We start from the raw sequence: 17,655 nt of genomic DNA on the forward strand, positions 1-17,655 counted from the left end.
AACAAGCAGCACTGGAGAATCAGGTAAACATGTCTGCTTGATAGTAGAGGCTACACAGATTACAACGGTACTATTTATATCACTCTACGACCAAAAGTCACGGATCCAGCCGCAAAATAAGAGCAAAACAACAACTTACTTTCAAGAAATACAACCAGAAATGTTGTCTTACTTTTGTTGTTGAGCAAAACAAGCTATTTTCACCGGAACAAAACCGCTTCTAACGAAGAACTAGACTTCCCAGCATGCTTTGGGGACCTCTTCCTGGTCTGATTGGTCATTCCAGACAGCCATTAGCTTGTTTTGATTGGAGAAGGGCGAATGTCCGTCAAACTACGTCATACGCAGCTTGATCCTATTGGCTTTGATGATTTAAAACGAGCTGTCAATCACCCAGATTGGCCAATCATAGCCGGAGCTATGGCCCTGAACAGGCTGAGGCTCCAGAGAAAAATGCCCCAAATATATTGATTTTTTAATCATTTTTTATTTTTTTTAATTCAAAACAAGTTAGACCAATAGTGACATGTAAGTACAATTAAATGGGTTTAATAATTTTTACCCATAGTAATCTTAAATGGCATAGATAGTGCCAAACTAGAGTCGCCTATGGGCATCTCTCCACTAAAAGATTACATTACATGTCATTGAGCAGACACTTTTATCCAAAGCGACTTTACAATGGAATTGAGTACAATCCACCAGGGGCGGAGTGAAACTTGCAACCATTACGACCATTGCGACCATGATGTCTTTCGCACACAGGGTACCGGTCTTAACCACTGAGCCACTCTACCCCCTAAAACCTCTGTATTTTTACTCTGCTTCACTTCGGGATCATCAGACTTTGCACAGCTAATGTCCACATGTTGTTACATGACTTCCATGAGTTTTTAAGCTCCTAATGCACATTTTTAAAGGTGATATTTATTTTGAAATGCAATATTTCTTTGGGCGAGGGAAAAAATCCTTCATTTACTGCATTTAATCTGGCACAGTGGTATCGACAGTGACACTTACACTCCTGGTGGAATCTCACAAGTGTTATCTTTATTTTGAAAACAAGATAATTCACATAGAGCTTGTAATTGCAGAGATATACTCTATTTAGTTTGGGCATTTCATTTTCAGGTCAGGCATGAAGAGGTTAAACTGCATTAGCATTTTATAATCCATATGTCTTGTCAGTGATATTATTTTCATTGTTATTTAAATGCCTATTTCAAACTTTGTACAGGTAGAATGTGTTCCCTAGTCTAAATAGTGTTAGCCCTGAAATGTTTCTTATCATGTTTCAACCATGTAAAGCATTTTTGCAACTGTGTTGTAAATTAAGTTTGAATTTATTAGATTTTTTTCTGACATGACGCTTACTCTCACATCTCATTAGTCAACTATTTTAACCGCACAGAAACAAAAGAAGAGGCAACAGAAGTCACTCTACTGTTTTACACACACGCCCTGAGAACTACGGTAGAGACAAATGTTATTAAACATGTCTGTTTGCGAGAATCCTAGGTTGCTTGTCTCTTTTGTTTTTTTATTAGACATTTTACAAAACACTTGTTTTTAAATGTGCAATACAACAAATTACTATTAAATTCAGTGTATCTTTTATTTAGTTTACTCAAACACGGATGCTTCATTTCATTCTTCAGCTGAAAGTAAAAATCGCACATACAGTACTGTACGTCATACTGTGCACCACTCACTGCTGCACCACACTGACCTCGTGTGGCTGAAATGATGTGTTACAACACATCTTTATCTGTAGAGAAGTCCAAGTAATTTAGTTCTTGTCAGTTTTTTAGTCGTATAAACAATAGTACATGTTAAACATGAGTAGAAAAAAAAAACATTGGACACTATATAAGTTAGTTAAAGCATCATATGTGGTATATGGCTGTTCAGGCAGTTTTTTTTAAGTGGTGCAGGGTCAAAGGAAAAAAATGTAAAAGACTGATAAATCAAAATATCTGCATGGCTCGTACAGCTTTGGGAATAACCTTAAACTAACCACATAAAGACTGCTGGAGACCCACCTCTTCTCTCTGGCTTTTAACTCAGGTTAAATCTGGGCTTCTTGGTTGTGTGGGCATGTGGAATGAGATTAATGATGAATTAACTGTATGTCTTTCTTTTCTCTCTTTGTCTTATCCTGATTTAATCATCTGATCAAGCCCGTAAAGCACTTTGGTCAACGATGGCTATTTTAAACATGCTACATAAATAATACATTTGACATTGACATTAGGAATAGAGTTTATTCATGGCAGTTTCTTATTTGGTAGTGATGGCCACTCCCTTCTTGACCCAGGCATTGCTGCTGACTAAAGAGAGCATGAAGCGAGCCACGTCCCCTCTTGCCACTGCACCGCCTGCAGCCTGACCGGTGGTTTGGGGCACAAAGTATCCCTCGTGGGTTAGAAACTCTTGAGCTGTGAAGGAGGCCACAGAGAGGAGAAACAGCGAGTGAGTGGCATCATAACAGCAGCATTTTTATTTGGGCCAATGAGTAGTGAAAGGCACTAAATATGAGCTAAGACATCAAGAACTAATCGCTATTTACAAAAAAATGAGGCCCATTCATTATCATAACCACACCATTAAGCAATGAGAGCATGTGCTAATAAGCTTGAACTGTGCCGAAATTGATCCTGAGGCAGTGCACGCCATTGAACAACACTGTGCTAATCTAGGTTGTGTCTTCTTGGCAGCAAAACTGTTGTGCTCTTTTAAATCAATGTACATTTCTTAATGGGTTTCTTTCCCCCTCCACCCTGTTAGCAACTGTGTGTTTGCATTGACCTGTGGCCGACAGGTTCTTGAGTCCAGGTGGTCGTACTACAGTCCAGCTGATGTCCTCGGTCTTCTGCAGAAACTGCTCCATCTCATACATGTTGTTCAGGACGCTTCGGATGAGCGGCAGCAGGAGGAAGCGGATGAGGTAAGGCGACTGAGTCCCAGAGTCAGCTGGGAGTGAAGAGTGAAAAAATAAAACACAATAGAGAAACTCCTGTTCCAGTTTTTCCTAATTTACTCAAACATGTGCACTGAGGAAGAGAACTTTCCTTCATGTTTGTCACGCTTGTCAAGTGAAAACGGCCGTATTCAGTGATTTGAGAAGCTGAAACCTGACTGATATAATATCCACTGCTGTGCTGCTGGTGTGAAATTCTTGCTAGGTCTGAACAATTGTGTTTGTTCTGATAGGAACTGTGATATGACTCACGATATTAGAGAGAATGGTAATTTTTACCACATTATTCTCATTTTTGTTCGAAAAACATAGTTAAAATGATTACTGTGCGATATTTGTGCAGATCAGTGAGAAACAAAGATGTTCTCTTCATTCTGTAGAGTAAGATGTGTATAGGTCAAGACAACAATTAATCTAAAATGCTATTTTGACACATTTTGGTTTTAAAAAATATTGCGCCTCCTGCGGTTTGAAAATTGCAGTAGGCATGTTTTGCAATATCCGATTAATTGTTCAGCCCTAATTGTTGCTCTTGAAAATAAAAATCGTATGTAATGCTTATGTTTAACACATGGAAAAGGCACAGACATCTTAATTCCCATCAATATATCAACTCTGGCTTTACGTCATCAATATGTCTGATTAGTTCCGATGTCAGTGACTCAAACAAGAGCCTCTGTAAAGACATTGAATCTGCTCAAAAACTGCGTAGGATTAGAGTGGATTCAAAGCAGTTATGGCCTTGGCGTCATCATGAATACTGGACTTACACTGAGTGTACCAGGAGGTCATGGTGATGATCCTGTTGACCTGGGCTTCTTGCATGGCACTGATCACAGCTTTCATGGACAAGGTGTAGCCAGTCACCGCCGAAAAGAAGGACGGCGAAAAGCCGAGGCAGGACATGATCACGTCGTGTCCTTTGAAATGAGTCTTCAGACTGTCTGCTGAGAAAATGTCAGCTTCCACCACCTGAAAAAAGAAAAGGGAACAATAAGAATCCCTTTTGTAATAATAATAATCAAATGTATCCTTTTTGCCAGAATATCTCTTTTTGACTTTTGAAATTTTAACAATTAAAAAGTCACTAAATGCTATCAGTGTTTGAGGAAGAGTTGTATGGTTGTGGTGTGTCGAGTAATATTTCTTAGACACGCAAACAGAACAACAAAGAAAAACAGTTTTCAGTCTTGACTCCATATTTAATTCATAATTAATATTCATAATAATTCATATTTAGAATTTCCTTCACGTGCACTAAAACCAGGTCAAAATTATTTAAGTTTCAATTGAAATGAAAATAGACCAAGTCATTTCCAAAAATAACTGGACAAAGTGGCTTGTTTCACCACCGCGTCAAAATAGCTTTCTTTATTAGGTCGTAATTTTAATCACTCATCATAGCAGAGATTACAGTGAGAAAGAACCATGCACCACATAGGGAACTTGTATTCTATTATGTGTTGTGTGTACCTTTCGATAAAGAGGTACTTTTACTTTTCACTTTGGGTGTGGACATAGGAGTTATTGTTTTTTCAAAGAAGCACAATTAGTGCCTTTGTTGGGAACTATTTCAATATTTGGATTAATATCTATGTGTGCTCTAGTGAGTATTTAAAGTAGCAGGATGTTGTACAGTATGTGGATTCATGATCAAAGCCATTTAAGGTCTCTTTGCAGTTTTTGGAACATTGAAATTCAAAGATGGACAAAAAGGGTATATTAGGTTTTAATTTTAATACAGTTCTTGTTGTTTATTTCATGTCATTTTGTGGGTTTTGTTCTCAGTGAAAAGAAAAATTGACTAACATTAGAATCACACCCAGATTTAAACCTACAGACACATTTTAGACACATAAAACCTCAGTTTCAAAACAATGTTTATCATGTGAGATCACTGGCTGAACTTTGAGCCCGACATTCAGAGAGCACCAGCAATGGCCTGTAAAAGTCATGCAGCACAACACAACCACTCAGTATTACATTACCTTGAGATTATCATGATCTATGGCAAGTTTTCCTGGATTCCTGACAATGGCGGTGACCGTGTGACCCTGCTGCAGTGCCTGGTTGACCAGATACTGACCAGTCTGCCCAGTGGCTCCCAGCACAGCAAGCTTCATCCTCAGACGCTGAGACACAGGGAGCTCAGTCAGGGCTAATCAACAGACAACGTGTTGAATGCTCTGACTTCTTTAAGTCACTGTGGGAGGTTCCCTTCCTGTTTCGCAAGTGAAAGTGTAAAAGAAATTGATTATTATGGTGTAATAAAGTGGCCTTTGAAGGAATTCAAAAGTCATCAGACAGATTTTGTGTTATAAATGCTAATAGAGTGGATGATTCATAAAGGTTTTTGCCATGATTGCCAAGATGATCAAGAGAATAAGGCATATGAGCTTTTTTCTAGAGAGATGATGGACATTTTTTATAGCATAAACATAAGTAATACAAAGATACTTAATGTGAAGTATCTGTAATATCCTGTTTCTACATTATTTATTTAAAAATAAATATAAACAAAGGCTAAATATGTGCCTATATTGCCTCTAAAAAAATCTATAAGATCAATAACACAGGACTAATAATTACATATAATTATTCAGATCATAATTACTCAATGGGGATAAAGTTTATCTGTTTGAGCAAATTATTTTGAAGCCAATACTGGTGCATGAGAAGCTCTTCACAACATACAACTGCAATACTAAACTGTTTTCATATTTTTAAATCATGCTACCTTGCAGAGTGGTGCAAGCTATCTAGCTAATTCACAAATCATTGTTTTCCTTGGTGGGCTTTACAATCTGTGCATGTAACAATATCATTTACAACACAAGTCCACTCGCACACATAGACACAACACACCTAATAGTCATTGACTCTCCAGAAATACAAATCACTTACTTTCAGGACAAAAACAACAGTGTCAAGCTTCATAAAAACACTCACCCAACACCATTTACTGCTCTATTCAATAATCTTAGCAGATGATGCACTGTGTACACTCACTGAAAATGGTATTTTATATGTTATGTGTTGGAGTCATGATACAAGTGTTTATGTATATCTATGTGATGTGAGTTATTGTAAGTAGGAAGTTGATGATGTCATGTGTATGACACACTTGTTGGAAAAAGAATTGAATGCAGGGTAGTTATAATAGACAGTATTAGAAGTACTGTGTGTGTATATATATATATATATATATATATATATATATATATATATATATATATATACATATATATATATATATATATACACACATATAGATGTACCCTCTGTGTGTTGTATTTCATGGACACTAATCATTGACCTTATTCTGAATAAGAAATGTTTTGGATTATGATGTTTATATTGTTCTAAGACAATAATAATCATATCCCTGCATGTTTACATGCTGCACTTTTAAAAATACACTTGGCTTTTAATATGTTATGCTCATTAGATTGCCATAGATCATGTTTTAAATTGGTTTTAATGGTATTACTTTTGATGTTTACTTTGTGTGTCATCAGTATATATTGTGTATTTGAGTTAAGAAAATAGGAATTGTACGGCAGTTTCTGATTTTGGTTAGTCTTAATCGTATTAACGCCAGGATGCTGTTGCTGTCCATGTAAACAGTCATGGAAACGCCTTTTTTTCTGAAAAGGAACCCTTGATTTTAACTGCTGAGCGGGACGACACAAACAAATGCAGTACAAACAAATTCCCTGCGTCTCACTACATTTACCTAAGACAGTAGTTTATATCGTTAAGTTTAGTGGGAGGACAGAAAAATAGAGAGGACAAACAGTTTGAAGCCGTTAACCGAGCAAACTAAAAGAACAACAACTCACTTCCGCTTTGTCCACGAGCGCAACCTATTCGGCAAGGAGGTGTTCAAGAGCACTTGGGCTCAGTTGTGTTTATAATGCAACAGTCTTCAAAAAGTTGACCAACTATAAAATATGAACATTCAAATAAGCTTTGGCTCCCCAAATATATAACTATTTTGGTTTGAAGGAAATGTATTGTGTTAACTCATAAAATGACCAGGATATTTCCACTTTAAAATTAAATGTACAGTCCACAAACCCTATCCATGTTTATATTGTGGGAAAGGACATATCTTACATAGAGCATACTGTAAGACTATAGTTTGATGTGTATTTAGTCTCATTTGCAGGTGTAAATTGCTCAGATTAAGGAGAATCTTCTGTTTATAGCTCAAAATGCTAAGAGTTAGTGTTTGCAGCTAATGGATGGAGTTGGTATGTTGCTATAGCTGATAGTAAATGCTATAATCTAGTAAGTGATACCTTTTGAATATGTACACTTGCAAAAACAAAGAAACAGATGTTGATCTCCCTCCTGCCATGAAACATCTTCCTATATAAAGACCGGTCTAGCCGCATCAAGTCATTAGCTCAAGTAATCCACTTGTGGCTTGGTGACTTGATTTAGCGACCACACTGAGGACTTTAGGGCTCAACCAGCTTCAGCACATGGGAAGCTTCACACATGAAGCCTCTGTGGTGAGATACTGGGTATTGCTGCCATTTATTTGCCTACAATGACCAGTCTCATTGACATCCTGCAGTTCTTAACTTGATTCTGGAGGACTGGTGGAGTATGAAAGAGAGCAAATTGCTGTTTAAATACTTGCTGACACAGCACTGACAGCCAAACAACCTGGGAACTGGTGACTGGTTAGAGGAGGTGAATACGTAAGTAAAAATATGCAGGAACTTTAATGTCATAAGACTAAGTTTTGGAACTTTTTGAAAAACATTTGTACAGACTGTGTTTAAATAAGTGTTTATTTGGGTTCACTGCTTCATAGTCCTATTATTCGTATGGGTAATGAATTGTCTTTTGGCCTGAAAGTCCCCTCTGATTGGATGACCTAGGTCTGCCACAAAATATCTTTGCCACCCATCTGTTCTTTTTAAATAGGTCAAAAGCATCCCTGGCAAACAAGAAATACAATTTATATATGTTTGCTATGTTCAGATTTGAATACCTGATATTTAATTTGACAAAATCTTAAAGTGCCTTCCCCATGTTTTCATTCTCAATGAATTGACCTCATGTGAAGATTACGTGTTTTACAGATTGCTTTATGTAAGCCTTCATAGAATTCAAGCAAAAACAGTCCACCGTAGGATTGAGGCCATCAAGGTTGAGAATCACCAGGTAATGAGATTAAAAAGACACAGAGTTGAACGTCCTCTAGCTTCAGCTCCACTGCTGCCGCCTCGCTCAACTTTCCACTCTGTGAATGAAGAAGGTGGAGCTGTTTAAAAATGTCTGAATGGAATGTGCCGTGAACCTGCACCTCAGTCAGTGAGTGTGTACTGGGATTTCTAGCACTCCAAATGTATGAGTTCCTAGAGATATACCCTGCCTCAGGAACAGCAGCATCAACACTATGTTGTAAAAACAAACATAACAGTACAATTGAACACAACCTGAGGTAAATTAAGGGGCTTTTGGGGCTGTATTTTCAATAATGTGCAGTGATTTTGTTTTTTCGTTTGATATTTTGAACAGAAACAGACATGGGATGTGGCGTCACAAAGTCCAACCAGTTCCATAAACAATCTAAGAAAGGTAACAGAGACTGATGTACCTGTTGTGTCACTCGTTGTCTCTTTTCACACAGTAATTTCTAAATACATCTATGCTTCCTTCTCTTCTGCTGCATGCAGCCGTGACAAGTAAGACCTACCTGTCTCACCTTGTTTGCTGTGTTTTTGTTGTTGTTTATGGGATGTTTGTTGTAAAATTGATTGCACAAAAAAACCAACGACTGTCACAGATATTATTCTCTAGTAGATGCAAAGTAAACAAACCATGTTCATTGTGAAAAATTGGTTACAAGCGTGAAAAAACAGATCTACCTACAGTTCCTCTAATTGTCTGTGTGTCAGCTCTAAGAGCCGCTGTCCTGATTCAGAGATGGTACCGTCAGTACGTAGCACGAACAGAAATGAGACGCAGATACACCTGGAACATCTTCCAGTCCATCGAATACTCTGGAGAACAGGCTCAGATAAAGGTGACAGTCTCACAGAGAGGATCCAGTGTCTACCTCCATGTCTGCTATAGAGTTTCAATTCTCATCTCTATTTCTTGTGCAGCTTTATAACTTCCTCGGCTATCTCATGGACAATTTCACCCCATCAAGCAACGAGCGTAAGATTTCACATCACTGACAAACTGTTGCTCAGGAAGAGTGTCGACATGAATCTCAGATTTTGAGCCATTGTCTTCCAGGAAATTTAATCTCGCACATCTTCAGAGAGAATGAGGTTTGCCGCGATGCGGAGTGGGAGAGGTACTTCTGCTTTGAGAACATCGAGGTGCCAGAGATTTACTCAGGACCTCATCTCACATTCCCACTCACGATGGAGCAGGCAGTTGGGCTGGTGGAGGCCTTCAGGAACAAGAAAGTAGGTGCACGACAGTTGAGTCCCTCAAATTAACCCGTGACACGGTGCTTGGATCATTTCTGACTACTTTTGATTCAATATGATGGAAACACTTCAGTTACAGCATCAGATGCAGCAGGTTTAGATGACAACGAAACAGTTTTTAGTATGTCTCAGGTCAAAAATAGAACAGCTGGTCAATCCAAGTCAAAATTTGACACATTTATGAGTCAACTTGAACTGAATCCCAAGGAGAAAAAGTAGTTTTTTGTTTTTTTCTTAAAGCGTCTCAAGACTCTGAGCACATCTGATGTGCCAGGGCCGGCATTACCAAAGATAACAGATATATCAAGAAACAGTAGTTATAATAATAAACAAACATAAACAAACAAACAGACTAAATAAAGATTATTTAGCCAAAGGAATTAAATATCCATTGGTGCCAATCCCAGCTGATATAGGGCGAAAGGCGGGGTACACCCTGGACAGGTCGCCAGTCCATCACAGGGCCACATAGAGACAAACAACCATTCACTCTCACACCTTAGGCCAATTTAGATTGTCCAATTTGCCTGATGTGAAATTGTTCACATGATGTTTCTGGACCTTAAACCCTTCTTGCTGACAAGTCTGTCTCCCAGTAGCAGCTGCACTCACGCTACGTCCTCCAGCTGCTGCTGGAGACATGGAAACTGCTCCGGATGTTGCCAAACATCAACCGCATCTCAACCTGCCACAGTAAAGAAATCACTATTTGTGGTGAGATGAAATAATCTTTATTTACTTTTAATGACTGATTTTTGCCCCTTAGACGGGTGATTGTGAATGAAAATGATTTGGTAAACTTATCCATTTGTCAATTTAGTACACACAGTTTTCCATTTGCAGCTTTGTAATTGTGAATCTTTGCTGGTTTTCAGAAATGTGAACTGGGTTAATATAGCATATATTATTTATATATATTCTTCTTCATTACAGGTGATTTGCACGGCCAACTGGAAGACCTGCTGTTGGTTTTCTACAAGGTCAGAACCTCATCCTTTAAAATGACACTGTTACATTTCTTTGAATGAATGAATGAATGCCGATGAAGCAGCAAATGATCAAATATGTTGCCAGTTTATCACGCGATGGTGAAGTGATCGCCTACATTTGTTTACCTTCTACCTTTAGGCGAGTTGAACTTTTTGGCAGATTATTGGTTTTCATTTAGTACAGAATGGCCCTTTAACACAGCGCTTGTTTATGTTCCAGAATGGCATGCCGTCCTTGGACAAGCCCTATGTGTTTAATGGAGACTTTGTAGACCGAGGCAAAGACTCCATTGAGATCATCCTCATCCTGTTTGCGTTCCTGCTTCTCTATCCGAGGGACGTCTACCTCAACCGAGGAAACCACGAGGACCACATAGTCAACCTGAGGTAAAAAAACATGGACCTCGGCGACAGGGAAACCAAATGTCTCATTTGTCAGCTGAATTCTTTTCCTTCATCAGGCAAAATGAAATAGTTATAAATGGGAATATGTCTAACTTGCTTCCTTTGTGTCTTTGGCTGGTTTAGATACGGCTTCACAAAGGAGGTGTTGACTAAATACAAGGTAGGTTTGTGTCATATCAGTTATCTCTTAATGCACACAATTTCTTTCGTTTATTGCTTGGAACCAGAACGTGTCCTTGTCTTTACTATCTTAACTTTATTTTGATACCAAGTATAATTCACATAGCGCTTGTAATTGCAGAGATATACTTTATTTAGTTTGGGCATGTCATTTTCGAGCAGGGACCCCAAAAAGAGGGTCATGGAAGAAGAGGTCCATCTATCATCCATGATCCACGATGAACTCAAAAATAATAAATGGTACTATGATGAAAACAAACAGATGGGAGATGAATGAGTTCATGATGTGGTTGTGTTTTTCCTCAGCTGCACGGCAAACGGATCCTGAAGCTGTTGCAGAAGATTTTCAGCTGGTTGCCATTAGCGACAGTGATTGACCAAAAAGTGCTGGTGCTCCATGGAGGGATCTCCGACTCCACTGACCTTAGTGTCATTGCCAGAGTGGACAGACACAAAGTGAGGAGATGAACCGGTGTCTACTTTAATGTGGTGTTTTTTAATCAAGAGACAGTCCCTGACACCTGCTCTGTTTGTGTCCAGTATGTTTCAGCACTGAGGCCTCCAAAGAGGAGACATATGAGCTCCACGAGGACGTCAATCGACTCGGACATGGACGAAGAAGTCTGGTCCGCCAACAGGTTCCTCCTTCGCAGAGGCTCCCTTGTATATCCCAAACCTCTGGGAGCCCGCAGCAGCTTCCACAACTGCTCGCTGCAGGATTTCTCTGACCGGATCAAAGTGAACATGGAGGATGGACAAGACGTTCACAGGAGGAGACCGTCCACTTTCATCTGTGGGATCAACAGCTCAGAACAACAGGAGGCCGTGTCTGTGTTGTCTGAGTCCGTCAGCAGTGACACTGCCAACGAAGAATGGAAACAGGTGATGAACAAATACTGAAATACAAAGGCACGTGGACTGACGTAGAAAGAGATAAATGCTCCATCAGTAATCAGCACTCACCTCGGAGCAGGCGCTGCGGAACACTGGCGCCGTGAGCTTTAACATGCTCTAATCCACTGCGTCATTAATCCCTCTGCCGTCATCACCATAAGCAGACGCTCTAAAAGTGAGAAGTTCATTGTGGCACTGACACAATGCTCAGTCACAGCAAATGACTCTAGGATGCATCGGCTTAGTATTAAAGTGATAGTTTACTCTTTTTTCGGTTTGGTTGTATCAGGTATAGGTAAGTTTGAGTTTGTGTAAAAGTAAAGCATCTTACTAGAAAATTGAAAAAGTCTAAAGTATATGACATTTACTCTACTTAAGTCAGTCAGTCATCATCTACCGCTTTATCCTCCACCAGAGGGTCGCGGGGGGTGCTGTGCCAATCTCAGCGGGGTACACCCTGGACAGTTCGCCAGTCCATCGCAGGGCCACACACAACTAGAGACAAACAACCATTCACTCTCACACTCACTCCTATGGTCAATTTAGAGTGTCCAATTTACCTAATCCCCACATTGCATGTTTTTGGACTGTGGGAGGAAGCCGGAGAACCGGAGAGAACCCACGCACACACGGGGAGAACATGCAAACTCCATGCAGAAAGGCCCTTGTTCCAACCGGGGCTCGAACCCGGGTCTTCTCGCTGCAAGGCGAGAGTGCTAACCACTATACCACCGTATGGCCCCTCTACTTAAGTATCAAAAGTAATTGTCTGGTATACTGTAGAATGTAATTAAGTTTTAGAAGTAAAAGTATTAAAAAAGTTAGGATTGGGCCTTGGTAGCTCAGTGGAAGGGTCAGATGTCTTTCAGCTGGAAGGTTGTGTGTTCAATTCTTGGCCCTTCTAGTCTATATATATGTGTGTCATTGAGCAAGACACTTAACCCCAAAACTATAGTATAAAGCACCTCATCAAGACTAGAAAAGTTCTATATATATACAGTAGAGCTGAAACAATTAATCAACAACTATTTTGATCATCGGTTTGAAGCTTTTTTCGTGATTAAAACAAGATTTCCGATTTTTTAAGCTTCTTAAATGTGAATATTTTCTTAATTTCTTTGCTCCATATAACAAAGAAATCATTAAAAGTGAATCATTTTGGTTTGTGGACAAACAAGACATCAACATCATCATTTCCAGGTTTGGTGAATACGGATCAACATTTTTTAGGTTTTTCTAATGTTTTATGGACCAAATGATTCATCAATTAAGGTACAACGCTGATTTTGTGACTGCTGTGTTTGAAATTCCTCTCGCGTAGATTGTATAAGGTCTCTTGTTAAAAGCTGTTTTTCCTGGTGTTCACTTACAGACACTGTGTACAAATTGAACTTTGGCAAATCACTGCCTAACCAAAGAAAATTAGGAATCAACCTTGGCATTAATTCATTGAATAAGCTTTTACAATATCACAACAATTACTACAGCTATTATTTCAATCCACAGTTGGACCAATGTGTTAAGTCGTCTAAGAAAACCCCAAATATTCTTAATGGGGGTTAAGGTCTGGACATATACTATATTTAGGTAGACAGCTGACCTTGTTATTTGGGCACATATTGTTTGTGAACCAGGACCTTACCAAATGAAACAACCCCAGACCATAACACTTCTCCAACTGGCTTGTACAGTAGACAGAGTATCACGTGACCTTCTTTCTATCAGTGGCTTTAAAAGGAAAAAAATTGTTGTCCCTGTCGTTCCCGTGCGTCTCCAGATCCTGGATTTGCTGTGGAGTGACCCGATGACCCCGGAAGGCTGCATACCCAATGAAGTGCGAGGTGGAGGCTGCTACTGGGGCCCTGACGTCACCGAGGACTTTCTGAACAGACACAATCTGCAGCTCATCATCCGCTCGCACGAGTGCAAACAAGAAGGATACGAGTTTTGCCACAACCGCAAGGTGACACTGACAGCCCACAGACACTTCAATAATCCCACACTTTTGGTTGAATAACATTTCTCATGTACTATACTGTAGGTCCTCACTCTGTTCTCTGCCTCCAATTACTACGATGTGGGGAGCAACAGGGGCGCCTACGTCAAACTGGGTCCAGACCTTTTGCCTTATATGATTCAGTACCAGGCCAGCAGCATGACCCGAGAACTCAGTGTTGGACAAAGGTATGTAGAGCATAGAGTCTCTATGATATGTGACATCATAGAGACAATAAATAACAAACTTTGAGACGTTCTCATGAATAAACACAGGATAAAAACACAAATATAACATGTTTTGCCGGTGATTCTGGTCTTTTCAAACATGTCTAAATGAGGTGTTCATTTTGTCATGGAGTAAAAATATAGATTTATATGTGTATATTTTATTTTATTTGAGAAAATCACCACATTCTTGGAGCCTTTATGTCTAACTGATGTTCATCAGAGCAACTTTTGTATTTTTCCATTTTCATTGTTTGGACTTCTATAAATAAGCTTTCTTTCTTTCTTTCTTTCTTTATACTACAGACATGTTTGTCTCTATTAAGCTCAGCTGTAAACATTCTGGCACCTGGCCATGGTATTTAATTTAACTGACCTAATGTTTTTGTTGTTGTTGTTGTTGTGTGCCTTCAGCGCTGCTTTTGTGATCTGATGTGCTTTTATCTCATCTGCAGTGTTGGACGAACTGAGCGCTCGGCCCTCAAAGTCCTGCGGGAACAGTTGTTTGCGCACAAGTCTGACCTCATCTGTACCTTTAAAAAGTACGACAGCGGCGGCACAGGTGCGTGGTGTGATTTTTGTGTTATTGAATGTCATTATACAGTATGTGCTTCCCTGTTCTCACCAAGCCCTCAAAGGTCCATCTCTGAATAGGGAGAAATATGAGCTCACACCTTTGGGCTTTGTGAAGGGGAAAAAACCCCATTCAGGAAAAAACAACAAGAGAATAAAAGATAGTTTCACAGAAACCTCAGCTACAACAGTTTCTTTGTTGATTTATTGGCCCTTGTTCTTCATAACAGTGTTTCCCAACCCTGGTCCTCAGGGAACACTGCCCTGCATGTTTTAGATGTTGCCCTGCTCCAACACACCTGATTCAAATGCAGAAGCCTGACAATGAGCTGTTCATGTTCATGACTGGTGTAACAGATTACAAAAGTGTCTTCTAATGTTTGGATCAGGTTTTGTGTCTCTTACTGACTGGGCCTCTGCAGTGGAGAGTGTGATGCACCTCAATCTGCCGTGGAGGATGCTGCGCTGTCAGCTGGTCACCTGCAAGACCAGCAACGGCATGATAGACTACCACGACTGGTTCAACGAGCTCGCCATCAAAGGACCAAACACGGATGTAAGTATCCAATCGGTTTAGATCAGACTCTTATCATCAACTTATCATTGCGCCTTGTTCAAATTAAAATACACACAAACCAGTGCTACAACAGTGCATTATAAAAGGTTCAATGAAAATAAAAAAGTGCCTGTGTTGTGACTTTTCTCTCGTAATTTCCATCATTCGCCCTTTTGCAGCACATTGACCAGAGTCTGCTGGAGACGCTGTATCGCCACCGCTCCACCTTGGAGACCATCTTCAGGATTGTAGACACTGACAACTCGGGTAAAAATGTTTATCCCATCACTGAAACAACTGGAAACGCGAGTACACTGTTTCTGGTTTTTAAGGGAGGACGTACATTGTTCCTCTCTTGCGTCCAAGGGAAACTGATCTTGAACTACCACAGAAAATATCAATACAATTAAAACAATAGAGCAACATGGTTATAATTATTATTCAAAAGATAAAGGAGGGACATTATAGGGACACTTATTTTAAGAGTAGTCACCACTTATGACTATTTCCTTGATTCAATAATCTTTATTTACATGAAATGCTTCATGTTGAATTCTATTTTGCTGTAAAAATCTATGAGCAACTGGAAATGTGCGTCATAGGATTGTGGTTGGCACCTTCCATGTTTACATTGCACCACAAAACAATACTGTGACACAATATTGTGAATAAGTAAATTGTCTGTTTGTCTGTATAAAGGGAAAACTGCTTTAAAAAACGCTTAAATAGCCTTAGAGTAACACTTGATATGCACATTAGGCAAGGGGCTTGCATCCATATGTTACAACAGAAGCCTGAACACCAAGCACCATACACCAATGAAGAAGAAGCAGGAAATGGCAGAGAGAGAGAGAGAGGGAGAGAGTGTTTACATCCCTTCTGGTATACCAAGGCCACCGTAGTTCCCTGACATGCTGACACCATGGTCCTGACATGACTTGATTCAAGTGCCAGAGATTTACGTTGCTGCGTTTGTTGTGTCCACACTAAGTTGGTCCTCCATAAGCCTCCTCCTGTGGTGTGCAAAACAGACGATGACTGGTTCCGGCATCCTGAATCCTCCTAGATGAGGATTAACCCACTGATCTACTGCTCAGTCCATCCCCCCTCCCCACCACTGACTACACACACACACCATCACTGTGATCATTAACCTTGTATATAGTATATCCTTTTTTTCCTCCCACATCATTTCTCTAAAACCACCTAACATTTAACCTCTCCCTCCTCAGGCTTCATCACCATTGAGGACTTCCGGCAGACTTGGAAGCTGCTGAGCGTCTACTTAAAGATGGCAATCACGGATGAAGCCATCTCTGACCTGGCCGTCACCATTGACAGCAACCATGACGGCAGCATTGACATTGACGAGTTCATGGAGGCCTTTCGCCTCACGGACAAGAAGAGCCGGTTGGAGCGAGGGCGCAGCATGTTTATGGGCACAGCCACCGACCTCACCAAGTTGGATGAGGACCCCACGGTTTGAGTTCCAGTGAGTGGGAGCAAAGACCGACAGAAGAGAGTGTGACTCCTCGCCAGCGAGGCGGCAGATGGGAGGGCGGGGAGACGCAAGCCAACGCAGGCTGCTTTACTGACGCACATTGAGAAGTAGGATGCTCCTGAGCAACAGCTGTGTGGAAGGCATGGGATCAGGATGAGGATGTTAAGGAGCATATGCTCATTTCATTTTCTGAGGGAAGTGTGGGTCAAACCACGAGCACTTAGCTTCTGTGGTTACGTTGTAATAGTTTATGAACAGTAACCAAAAGGGCTTCATACTTAGACTACGTCATTATCACAATAACAAGGCAGTGACCGCTGTTATTGATAAAAAAAAGATTTGTGTCCATATATATCATTATTTTTGACAAAGATTTAAAAATAAAAAATAAAAAAACTGACTGCGATTTCTACTTTAATTATTTTTTTAATGATGCACAAGATACGACTCAGGATTAGTTTTATTATCTGATACATTTTTTTCAATTACTTGATTTGTTGTTTTGTGCAGAAATCAACTCACGGTTAACTATGAACAGACAGCACTCCGGGTTAAGATGATAAAAACAAACAAACAAATGTATCGACATACAACTTAACTAAAACAAATTAAGGTGTATGTTGTATGGATAAACAAGGCTGTGCAACTCTTCAAACACTAAAAATTCTACATAATTACTTGAAACTAAATGTTGACGGTGTCTTAGCAGTAGAAGATTTTTTCTTTATAGAGATGATGATCTTTGTTCCCTTGTCTTATAGGTGAGGTGTGAGCCCTTACCTTTTCTAATAATTCAGAATGAATTGATATATTTCCTGAACTTTTATGTTGTTGTGGGCAACAGTGAGTTATACAGTATGTGAACAATCTGCTTGAAGAGTTTCGGCACC

The 17,655-nt window shown here is 39.8% G+C and overlaps 2 protein-coding genes across 3 annotated transcripts; one reads left to right on the top strand and one right to left on the bottom strand.

Moving 5' to 3' along the window:
* Positions 1–1,590: 1,590 nt before the first annotated feature.
* Positions 1,591–6,858, bottom strand: LOC122768960 (uncharacterized protein YwnB-like). The gene is made up of 5 exons (XM_044025188.1): positions 6,823–6,858; positions 4,969–5,201; positions 3,751–3,952; positions 2,809–2,973; positions 1,591–2,438 (listed from the first exon to the last, which is right to left on the bottom strand). Exons 2-5 carry the CDS (start codon positions 5,101–5,103, stop codon positions 2,281–2,283), a joined length of 660 nt encoding a protein of 219 aa, XP_043881123.1. The 5' UTR covers positions 5,104–5,201; positions 6,823–6,858; the 3' UTR covers positions 1,591–2,280.
* A 569-nt stretch (positions 6,859–7,427) lies between these two features.
* ppef2a (protein phosphatase with EF-hand domain 2a) lies at positions 7,428–17,088 on the top strand. 2 transcript variants are annotated; one of them, XM_044027034.1, is made up of 18 exons: positions 7,428–7,692; positions 8,519–8,578; positions 8,677–8,685; positions 8,899–9,026; positions 9,109–9,163; positions 9,245–9,420; positions 10,044–10,158; positions 10,378–10,424; positions 10,654–10,820; positions 10,962–10,998; positions 11,325–11,474; positions 11,559–11,900; positions 13,690–13,875; positions 13,954–14,096; positions 14,591–14,697; positions 15,098–15,264; positions 15,444–15,531; positions 16,497–17,088. In XM_044027034.1, exons 2-18 carry the CDS (start codon positions 8,527–8,529, stop codon positions 16,748–16,750), a joined length of 2,223 nt encoding a protein of 740 aa, XP_043882969.1. In that variant the 5' UTR covers positions 7,428–7,692; positions 8,519–8,526; the 3' UTR covers positions 16,751–17,088. The 2 variants fall into 2 exon arrangements, with proteins under 2 accessions (XP_043882969.1, XP_043882968.1); XM_044027033.1 differs by having other exon boundaries at positions 7,428–8,578.
* Positions 17,089–17,655: the final 567 nt, after the last annotated feature.

This window comes from Solea senegalensis, linkage group LG5, assembly GCF_019176455.1.
Source record: "Solea senegalensis isolate Sse05_10M linkage group LG5, IFAPA_SoseM_1, whole genome shotgun sequence".
Lineage (NCBI taxonomy): Eukaryota > Metazoa > Chordata > Actinopteri > Pleuronectiformes > Soleidae > Solea > Solea senegalensis.